Below are 12178 nucleotides of genomic sequence, written 5' to 3'. Positions count from 1 at the left end.
CCGGTTTTTCAAACCTGACAGTTTAAAATCTTGCATCGTTATATTTTAAAGTAAATGGGAAATGAATAAGCTGCTGAAATAGACAATTCAGCCTTACTTTCAGTTTAAACTTGTATTGTTTTATCAAGTAAATATGTGTCAGAAAATAAAATCTAATAAAAAACATAATTTATGTAAGAACTTACCTGATAAATTCATTTCTTTCATATTAACAAGAGTCCATGAGCTAGTGACGTATGGGATATACATTCCTACCAGGAGGGGCAAAGTTTCCCAAACCTTAAAATGCCTATAAATACACCCCTCACCACACCCACAAATCAGTTTAACGAATAGCCAAGAAGTGGGGTGATAAGAAAAAAAGTGCGAAGCATATAAAATAAGGAATTGGAATAATTGTGCTTTATACAAAAAAATCATAACCACCACAAAAAAGGGTGGGCCTCATGGACTCTTGTTAATATGAAAGAAATGAATTTATCAGGTAAGTTCTTACATAAATTATGTTTTCTTTCATGTAATTAACAAGAGTCCATGAGCTAGTGACGTATGGGATAATGACTACCCAAGATGTGGATCTTTCCACACAAGAGTCACTAGAGAGGGAGGGATAAAATAAAGACAGCCAATTCCTGCTGAAAATAATCCACACCCAAAATAAAGTTTAACAAAAAACATAAGCAGAAGATTCAAACTGAAACCGCTGCCTGAAGAACTTTTCTACCAAAAACTGCTTCAGAAGAAGAAAATACATCAAAATGGTAGAATTTAGTAAAAGTATGCAAAGAGGACCAAGTTGCTGCTTTGCAGATCTGGTCAACCGAAGCTTCATTCCTAAACGCCCAGGAAGTAGATACTGACCTAGTAGAATGAGCTGTAATTCTCTGAGGCGGAATTTTACCCGACTCAACATAGGCAAGATGAATTAAAGATTTCAACCAAGATGCCAAAGAAATGGCAGAAGCTTTCTGGCCTTTCCTAGAACCGGAAAAGATAACAAATAGACTAGAAGTCTTACGGAAAGATTTCGTAGCTTCAACATAATATTTCAAAGCTCTAACAACATCCAAAGAATGCAATGATTTCTCCTTAGAATTCTTAGGATTAGGACATAATGAAGGAACCACAATTTCTCTACTAATGTTATTGGAATTCACAACTTTAGGTAAAAATTCAAACGAAGTTCGCAACACCGCCTTATCCTGATGAAAAATCAGAAAAGGAGACTCACATGAAAGAGCAGATAATTCAGAAACTCTTCTAGCAGAAGAGATGGCCAAAAGGAACAAAACTTTCCAAGAAAGTAATTTAATGTCCAATGAATGCATAGGTTCAAACGGAGGAGCTTGAAGAGCTCCCAGAACCAAATTCAAACTCCAAGGAGGAGAAATTGACTTAATGACAGGTTTTATACGAACCAAAGCTTGTACAAAACAATGAATATCAGGAAGAATAGCAATCTTTCTGTGAAAAAGAACAGAAAGAGCGGAGATTTGTCCTTTCAAAGAACTCGCGGACAAACCCTTATCTAAACCATCCTGAAGAAACTGTAAAATTCTTGGTATTCTAAAAGAATGCCAAGAAAAATGATGAGAAAGACACCAAGAAATATAAGTCTTCCAGACTCTATAATATATCTCTCGAGATACAGATTTACGAGCCTGTAACATAGTATTAATCACAGAGTCAGAGAAACCTCTTTGACCAAGAATCAAGCGTTCAATCTCCATACCTTTAAATTTAAGGATTTCAGATCCGGATGGAAAAAAGGACCTTGTGACAGAAGGTCTGGTCTTAACGGAAGAGTCCATGGTTGGCAAGATGCCATCCGGACAAGATCCGCATACCAAAACCTGTGAGGCCATGCCGGAGCTATTAGCAGAACAAACGAGCATTCCCTCAGAATCTTGGAGATTACTCTTGGAAGAAGAACTAGAGGCGGAAAGATATAGGCAGGATGATACTTCCAAGGAAGTGATAATGCATCCACTGCCTCCGCCTGAGGATCCCGGGATCTGGACAGATACCTGGGAAGTTTCTTGTTTAGATGAGAGGCCATCAGATCTATCTCTGGGAGCCCCCACATTTGAACAATCTGAAGAAATACCTCTGGGTGAAGAGACCATTCGCCCGGATGCAACGTTTGGCGACTGAGATAATCCGCTTCCCAATTGTCTACACCTGGGATATGAACCGCAGAGATTAGACAGGAGCTGGATTCCGCCCAAACCAAAATTCGAGATACTTCTTTCATAGCCAGAGGACTGTGAGTCCCTCCTTGATGATTGATGTATGCCACAGTTGTGACATTGTCTGTCTGAAAACAAATGAACGATTCTCTCTTCAGAAGAGGCCAAAACTGAAGAGCTCTGAAAACTGCACGGAGTTCCAAGATATTGATCGGTAATCTCACCTCCTGAGATTCCCAAACTCCTTGTGCCGTCAGAGATCCCCACACAGCTCCCCAACCTGTGAGACTTGCATCTGTTGAAATTACAGTCCAGGTCGGAAGAACAAAAGAAGCCCCCTGAATTAAACGAAGGTGATCTGTCCACCACGTTAGAGAGTGCCGAACAATCGGTTTTAAAGATATTAATTGATTTATCTTCGTGTAATCCCTGCACCATTGATTCAGCATACAGAGCTGAAGAGGTCGCATGTGAAAACGAGCAAAGGGGATCGCGTCCGATGCAGCAGTCATAAGACCTAGAATTTCCATGCATAAGGCTACCGAAGGGAATGATTGAGACTGAAGGTTTCGACAGGCTGTAATCAATTTTAGACGTCTCTTGTCTGTTAAAGACAGAGTCATGGACACTGAATCTATCTGGAAACCCAGAAAGGTTACCCTTGTTTGAGGAATCAAAGAACTTTTTGGTAAATTGATCCTCCAACCATGATCTTGAAGAAACAACACAAGTCGATTCGAATGAGACTCTGCTAAATGTAAAGACTGAGCAAGTACCAAGATATCGTCCAAATAAGGAAATACCACAATACCCTGTTCTCTGATTACAGACAGAAGGGCACCGAGAATCTTTGTGAAAATTCTTGGAGCTGTAGCAAGGCCAAACGGTAGAGCCACAAATTGGTAATGCTTGTCTAGAAAAGAGAATCTCAGGAACTGATAATGATCTGGATGAATCGGAATATGCAGATATGCATCCTGTAAATCTATTGTGGACATATAATTCCCTTGCTGAACAAAAGGCAATATAGTCCTTACAGTTACCATCTTGAACGTTGGTATTCTTACATAACGATTCAATAATTTGAGATCCAGAACTGGTCTGAAGGAATTCTCCTTCTTTGGTACAATGAAGAGATTTGAATAAAACCCCATCCCCTGTTCCGGAACTGGAACTGGCATAATTACTCCAGCCAACTCTAGATCTGAAACACAATTCAGAAATGCTTGAGCTTTCACTGGATTTACTGGGACATGGGAAAGAAAAAATCTCTTTGCAGGAGGTCTCATCTTGAAACCAATTCTGTACCCTTCTGAAACAATGTTCTGAATCCAAAGATTGTGAACAGAATTGATCCAAATTTCTTTGAAAAAACGTAACCTGCCCCCTACCAGCTGAACTGGAATGAGGGCCGTACCTTCATGTGAACTTAGAAGCAGGCTTTGCCTTTCTAGCAGGCTTGGATTTATTCCAGACTGGAGATGGTTTCCAAACTGAAACTGCTCCTGAGGACGAAGGATCAGGCTTTTGTTCTTTGTTGAAACGAAAGGAACGAAAACGATTGTTAGCCCTGTTTTTACCTTTAGACTTTTTATCCTGTGGTAAAAAAGTTCCTTTCCCACCAGTAACAGTTGAAATAATAGAATCCAACTGAGAACCAAATAATTTGTTTCCCTGGAAAGAAATGGAAAGTAGAGTTGATTTAGAAGCCATATCAGCATTCCAGGTCTTAAGCCATAAAGCTCTTCTGGCTAAGATAGCTAGAGACATAAATCTAACATCAACTCTAATAATATCAAAAATGGCATCACAGATGAAATTATTAGCATGCTGGAGAAGAATAATAATATCATGAGAATCACGATTTGTTACTTGTTGCGCTAGAGTTTCCAACCAAAAAGTTGAAGCTGCAGCAACATCAGCCAATGATATAGCAGGTCTAAGAAGATTACCTGAACATAGATAAGCTTTTCTTAGAAAAGATTCAATTTTTCTATCTAAAGGATCCTTAAACGAGGTACCATCTGACGTAGGAATGGTAGTACGTTTAGCAAGGGTAGAAATAGCCCCATCAACTTTAGGGATTTTGTCCCAAAATTCTAACCTGTCAGGCGGAACAGGATATAATTGCTTAAAACGTTTAGAAGGAGTAAATGAATTACCCAATTTATCCCATTCCTTAGCAATTACTGCAGAAATAGCATTAGGAACAGGAAAGACTTCTGGAATAACCGCAGGAGCTTTAAAAACCTTATCCAAACGTATAGAATTAGTATCAAGAGGACTAGAATCCTCTATTTCTAAAGCAATTAGTACTTCTTTAAGTAAAGAGCGAATAAATTCCATCTTAAATAAATATGAAGATTTATCAGCATCAATCTCTGAGATAGAATCCTCTGAACCAGAAGAGTCCAAAGAATCAGAATGATGGTGTTCATTTAAAAATTCATCTGTAGAGAGAGAAGATTTAAAAGACTTTTTACGTTTACTAGAAGGAGAAATAACAGACAAAGCCTTCTTTATGGATTCAGAAACAAAATCTCTTATGTTATCAGGAACATTCTGCACCTTAGATGTTGAGGGAACTGCAACAGGCAATGGTACATCACTAAAGGAAATATTATCTGCTTTAACAAGTTTGTCATGACAATTATTACAAACAACAGCTGGAGGAATAGCTACCAAAAGTTTACAGCAGATACACTTAGCTTTGGTAGATCCAGCAGGCAGTGGTTTTCCTGTAGTATCTTCTGGCTCAGATGCAACGTGAGACATCTTGCAATATGTAAGAGAAAAAACAACATATAAAGCAAAATAGATCAAATTCCTTATAAGACAGTTTCAGGAATGGGAAAAAAATGCCAAACATCAAGCTTCTAGCAACCAGAAGCAAACGAAAAATGAGACTGAAATAATGTGGAGACAAAAGCGACGCCCATATTTTTTGGCGCCAAATAAGACGCCCACATTATTTGGCGCCTAAATGCTTTTGGCGCCAAAAATGACGCCACATCCGGAACGCCGACATTTTTGGCGCAAAATAACGTAAAAAAATGACGCAACTTCCGGCGACACGTATGACGCCGGAAACGGAAAAGAATTTTTGCGCCAAAAAAGTCCGCGCCAAGAATGACGCAATAAAATGAAGCATTTTCAGCCCCCGCGAGCCTAACAGCCCACAGGGAAAAAAGTCAAATTTTTGAGGTAAGAAAAAATATGATAATTTAAAGCATAATCCCAAATATGAAACTGACTGTCTGGAAATAAGGAAAGTTGAACATTCTGAGTCAAGGCAAATAAATGTTTGAATACATATATTTAGAACTTTATAAATAAAGTGCCCAACCATAGCTTAGAGTGTCACAGAAAATAAGACTTACTTACCCCAGGACACTCATCTACATGTTTGTAGAAAGCCAAACCAGTACTGAAACGAGAATCAGTAGAGGAAATGGTAAATATAAGAGTATATCGTCGATCTGAAAAGGGAGGTAAGAGATGAATCTCTACGACCGATAACAGAGAACCTTATGAAATAGACCCCGTAGAAGGAGATCACTGTATTCAATAGGCAATACTCTCTTCACATCCCTCTGACATTCACTGCACGCTGAGAGGAAAACCGGGCTCCAACTTGCTGCGGAGCGCATATCAACGTAGAATCTAGCACAAACTTACTTCACCACCTCCCTTGGAGGCAAAGTTTGTAAAACTGATTTGTGGGTGTGGTGAGGGGTGTATTTATAGGCATTTTAAGGTTTGGGAAACTTTGCCCCTCCTGGTAGGAATGTATATCCCATACGTCACTAGCTCATGGACTCTTGTTAATTACATGAAAGAAACATTTTTTAAGAGAGTTTAAATGTTTGTCTCACACATGCTACAGTGCCTGCTTCATGCCCCAGTGTAACCCATACAACAGGATTATCTATGTCCCAATAAAAAAGCAGTTTTTAATTTGTTAAGTGCATGGTCTCCCCAACTGGAAGAAAAGGCACTTACCTGCCCCACTGTCCGGCATGTAGACAGTTACACGGTATGAGAGGACACAGTTCCTCACAGAGACCTTTGAAAAAGAAAGAACAGAGTAGCCAACTCTGGCTTTCTAAACTAGGGCAGCAATAGTTAGGAAAACACAGTAAGTACCTCTTTACAAGTTCCTAACTGCTTTAAAACCACCACTACCCGACTGCAAGAAATGACATGGAATACGGCTATACCCCAAAACTTGCTTGTAGATTAAATCAAAATTTTTCTTCAGACACCTAAACTTCACCTCCTGCATGCACCGAAGGCAAAGAGAATGACTGGGGGTTGTGGGTAAGGGAGTGATACTTAGCAGTTTAACTGTAGTGCTCTTTGCCTCCTCCTGCTGGCCAGGAATGATATTCTCAACAGTAATTACTCAAGCCGTAGACTCGCCATAGCTTTGTCATGCGCATCGAAAGAGTTTAAAGAGAAAAACGATACCATCAAAGACAGATATCTTTATAAACAGCTGGTTCCAAATGACTATGTTAGACTAATATATTAGGGAGTATTATCCAACAATTACTAACTCTTGTCTAACATTAAGGTTATATAGTAAAGACTTCTCTGACTTAACATGTTTTATTAGAATTAGAATATATATAGCTAATTGTGCATCTTTGTATATTCTGTTGATTCCTACTGAAGTGCATACTTCCATTGTGCAGTGCTTACGTGACTATGGTACAAGCATTTCTTTGTCCAGAGAAGTTTAGGCGCACAGTGGCAAAGGCCCGATCCTGGTTCATCATGTCAGACACTTGGCTAGGGAGGTAGTTTGAGGCAGCCATAAACATCTTGCCTACATAGCCAGTCCAGGAGGCATTTTCGTCTGGTCTGAGGATAGAAAATTATTTAGCTTAATTTTATGAATTTTTGTAAACCTTAAAACTACAATTGTCTTCTCTAAACCCATTAAATACACATGGAAAACATGGTGTATCACTTCAACTGTAAAAACGAAATGCTTACACAGTAAAACATTATGTATATTTCTTTCATACAGGTGGTGAGCGTCCATAATCCATTACACAAGGGAATTACTCTTCCCGACCACTAGGAGGAGGCAAACATTCCCAAACTCTAATAGCCCTATAAAACCCTTTCCACCTCTGCTGCCAAGATTGCGAGCTCACAAAGGCTGATGGGGATAGCGTACATCGTCTATTTGGGAGAACGCAGGTTGTTTTTTTCACCCTACTGTATCTTTATTGACAATGGTTGTTTGAATGCTTCATTTGTTGTTTGGGCACATTAATTAATTTGTTCACTCTTTCTCTGAGATTCTTTGCCCATTCTACCCAATAAGTTGCTTCTTCTTGGGTCTTTAAGAATAAAGCTTCTTTTGATCAGTTTTGCAAGGTGGCTACCTTCTTTGTATTCCTTTGCTAAATTATATCATTTAATGTTTTTACTTCTTCTGAAGCAGCTTTTGGTAGGAAAGGCCTTCAGGCAGTAGTTTCAGGTTGATTTTGTCATGCGTTTTTAAACAAAAGATAGATACATACATACATACATACATATATATATATATATATATATATATATATATATATATATAGCAAAAGCTATATAAAGCAAAAAAACGTAGTGTTAGCCTACTGGCCAATCAGCATCCGTCTTGCATCAGAATCTGATACGTCATGCAGAGCAACCATGGCTTACTCCCCCTGTCACTAAGGACGCCTGGAGGAACAACAAATCAGATCAACCCTCCTTAATGTAATGGAAATGTTCACTCGTCTGATCAGTGAATTATCAACTGATCAAGACTATAGAATAAATCATTATCACAAAACAGTACCCTCCCATGTGTCACATAAACATATCAAGCTACAATCAGTCAAAATCATTATAACGATAGAGGTTGTTAATAACGATGAAGATTTATAACGGAATGCCGCCCTTGACTGTGCCTCCTTCTAAACACCGCTGACAAATGATAACACCAAGATGATGTCCACAACATAGTGGCCGGCAGAGTACCACCAACAATACCGCATGCATGTATCGCATAACATCAATAGGTCATCGCCGCTCGCCGCTATCAAATCGATTCAGATGTAAATAAACAAACAAGGTGTCCATGGCAACCAGAATAAGGACGCTGTGTTAGAGTAGGCGTGTCATGGCAACCAGAATAGCATGATAGGACACCATTTTAGAGTAGGCGTGTATACAGGCATGTCATGGCAACCAGAACAACAAGATAGGACGCATGTTAGAGAAGGCGTATATACAGGCGTGTTAACAGGATACACAAAGCCAAACAGACAGTGATGTGACTCATTGATTAGAAACATTGTAACTAAACCCTACTAATTGAAATAAAATAAAAGTGAAACAAAAGTAATGTCCCATCTTGGAAACGTATCTAGAACTAAAAACATCTGCACCATCCAGTGTAAAATAACGGCACCATCTGATAACCAACCAAAGCAACAAAGGTTTATACTGGTCTCAAACAATAAATAAAGAAAAGAAAAAGGCAATTACTCCACAGAATAAAGTACAACACTAACATACCTACACAAAACTGATAATCCATGGATAAAGTGACACAAACTAAAACGTCAAGATCCCAAATAAAGGATTTAGATATATTGCACACTGGACAAGAACCAACCGTGTATAAGATAACAATTAATCCTTAAAGCAAATAATTCCAACACCGGAATGGCATGAAATGGGCCTTGAATGTACTATCAGATAATTATCCCACATATCAAACCTCCATATCAGGGCAAAGCCTAGGAGAAATACAATTTGTTCATATCAATAAACAAAGATTAAACCCAATTGGAACCAACGTTAGTGGCCACCTTCTCATAATGTGAACAATTAAAGGTAACAAAAGGAGGGCTAGGAACTGCCAAATATATCAGAAGGAGGGCATGAAAACCCCCAGAGAGACAAAAGACTGGGTAACAACTATATAAATAAAACCAGTGATAAGACAGGTGTATTAAAAATTACAGAATATAAAATTTAAAAACAAAATTGGCACATTGAGGACTGGTAAAAACTAAATCTAAAATATAGGACATAATATTATACATTTTAATTTAATTATATCCTATGAAACTCCTAGGACTGGAAAAGAGACCCAAATTGAGAGACATAATAGGCATCATAAACAACATCATGACAATCTCATAAGTATATAAACATCATATGATGTAGAGAAAGACTCAATAATTGGTCTGGCGAAACAAAATATAGGCACCCATAAATATCCAAAGAGGGTATCTAATGGAGGACTCTCATATCAATAGATCGTGGACTCTCAAAATAGAAGAATCATGAGCCCTTAAGAAAAGAAGGATCATGAACTCACAAAAATTCTTGCACTCTCAAAAAATTCCTGCACTTTTAAAAAAGAGAGAGAGAGAGAGAGAGAAAGTGATAAGGCCATAGACCCCCCGAGACAGTATATTGACAGTAGACTCTCAGATGAAAAAGGACAATGAACTCTCATAGATTATCATAGATAGCATTGCCATCCTGTGTGTATATTGAGATCTCTAGGACATAAAGTCCCAAGTTCATATATCCATCTTGATTCTTTTTGTAACAGCATGTTTCCTCTGTCTCCTCCTCTTTTGGGGATTGGTACATGGTCGATTAATCTGAATCTCAGATCATTAACTGAGTGTCCCGCCTCCAAGAAGTGTCTTGCCACAGGCTGGTACGCCTTGCCACTTCGTATGGCCAAACGGATACTTGACCTGTGGTTGGCCATCCTTGTTTTGCCTGTGTAAAATTTACCACAAAGACAGTTCAGAAGATATACCACGAATTTGGTGGTGCAAGTAAGGAAATATCTGATTTCATAAGATTTATTACTTTCTGGATGATGGAAATGCGTACCAGGTAGCATCCCACTGCAAGTCACACAACTAATACAGCGGTAACATCCTTTTTTCTTTGTCTTAAGCCAAGTTTGTGGACCACTTTCAGGATTGATATCGGCTTTAACAAGATAATCTCTGAGGTTTCTTCCTCTTCTAAAACCAATTCTCGGTGCTATCCAATTTTTGAACGGTAGGGTGTGATCAGCTTCCACTAGTTTCCATTCATCTTTAATTATGTGTGTTATCGGTATGACATCAGGAGAATATGCGGTCACAAAAGTTAGTTGGTCCTTTCAGATAGACTTCTTTTCTTGTATCCCCTTTCCACAAAGCGTTGTGTCATCTCTTGTAGTTGTTGTTGTTGACACAATTCTTCATTGGTGTTATTTCTGATTACTCGTTGATATTGTGCCTTAGGAATATTACGAATGAGGCTCGGTTGGTGGCAGCTCCTTGCATGGAGTAATGAGTTGCGGTCAGTGTCTTTGCGAAATAAGGTTGTTCCCAATCTTCCTTCCACCTTAAAAAGAGATGTGCAGGTGTTGGGTGGCGCAAAAAATGCTATTTCCCATGTGTTTATATTATTATATCGGTTATTGTGTTGCCCTTGAATATTTCATTCCTTCCATAAAATACCACAGTGCACATTATCAGTATTGATATAAGTATTTTATTGTGAGTAAGTAAATGTTAATATACACTGAATATAAAAATGACACCGGTGTCAGTACAATATGGCCAATAAATGTATATATATAAAAACATATAAACATATAAAAATAAACCTATTAAAAATGTACAAATATAAAATCACTGTAACAATACCACAATTTTTACTTGCTGTGTATTCCGGTATTTTGTTACATATGTATTGGCTAATTACCCTTGTTCATATGTATATCTTAAAATTCTATGTAAAATTCTATGCACACCTTATACGGTTTTATAAAAAGCCTGAATTTTATCCAGAGTTTTAACCGTGGTTACGGAGCGGTTAGGCCAGGTGTGTTAAGTTCTCTAAGAAAAAGTTACCTTTGTTGGAGTAATCTGTATTCTTGCGGTTAAATATATGCCGCTATCCTTGGATTTTACCTGTCGGTCAGTGACCGGACAGTGCTACTCCGTTTCAACCTGGAGTTCCGTCGGTTAGTGAGTCTTGATGCCTCAGGTTTTTATGCGGTTAAATATACGCCGCTAGAAAAACACTTCTCGCCTTTCTCTCTCTTGCTTGGGGACTTTATCCTTGATGAGAAGACAGTGTGATGTTTAGTGCCGTTGGATGTCCTCCTTTTTTCCTTTCGGTCAGTGACCGATCTTGTCTTCGCTGGATGCAGAGGTAGTGCGGGGGTTTATGCCGCTGTGTGTTTTACACTTTCCTTCCTTTCGGTCAGTGACCGATCAAATCTTCGTTGAATGTTTCTTGGTTTGTATTCTGCTTCAGGCCAGATCGCGGTTAAATAAATGCCGCTAGTGCTGATATAGGCCAGGTAGATGAAGGCAAAATTTCTCAAACCTTGATGATTGTGGACTTACTTAGGTGGATGGTCAGAAGCGCTTCTCTGAGTTCTTATTCGATCGATGTAGCATATTCCGGTATCTACGCATTTCGGCTGTGCAGCCTTTTTCAAGATCGGTTGGTGGCAGCTCCTTGCATGGAGTAATGAGTTGCGATCAGTGTCTTTGCGAAATAAGGTTGTTCCCAATCTTCCTTCCACCTTAAACACCCTGACATCTAGATAATCAACCATCGTGTTGCTAGCTGTATGTGTGAATTTGATAGGACTCGCAAGTGAATTTAGATGGTCAATCCAATCAAGTAGACTTCTTTCTCCATCTCCCCATACCAAGATCAAATTGTCTATGTAACGACAATAGTATCTAATGTGGTTGTTTTCAAAAACTTTCATCAAAGATGACTCATGTTGTGCCATGAACAGATTGGCCAAAGATGGGGCCACATTCGACCCCATCGCCAATCCGGAAATCTGTAGGTAGAATGTTGTGTCAAATAAAAAGTAATTCTCCGTTAGGCATAGTGTAAGCAGATCAATTAGTACTTCTTCTGAAGGGCCAATATATATCGCTTTTCTTAAGGCCTGGGTTACG

The 12178-nt window shown here is 38.7% G+C and overlaps 1 protein-coding gene across 1 annotated transcript in view; it reads right to left on the bottom strand.

Moving 5' to 3' along the window:
• The window catches only part of LOC128666693 (WD repeat domain phosphoinositide-interacting protein 1), a 202874-nt gene that overhangs the window by 55854 nt on the left and 134842 nt on the right, over window positions 1-12178 (bottom strand). Inside the window, exon 7 of the mRNA XM_053721434.1 lies at window positions 6894-7055. Coding sequence (XP_053577409.1) covers window positions 6894-7055 — 162 coding nt within the window. The remainder of the gene's footprint in view (window positions 1-6893; window positions 7056-12178) is intronic.

The sequence above is a fragment of the Bombina bombina genome, chromosome 1 (genome assembly GCF_027579735.1).
Source record: "Bombina bombina isolate aBomBom1 chromosome 1, aBomBom1.pri, whole genome shotgun sequence".
Lineage (NCBI taxonomy): Eukaryota > Metazoa > Chordata > Amphibia > Anura > Bombinatoridae > Bombina > Bombina bombina.
The sequence above is the reverse complement of the archived record's forward strand: the minus strand, read 5'-3'. Positions and strand labels throughout refer to the sequence as shown.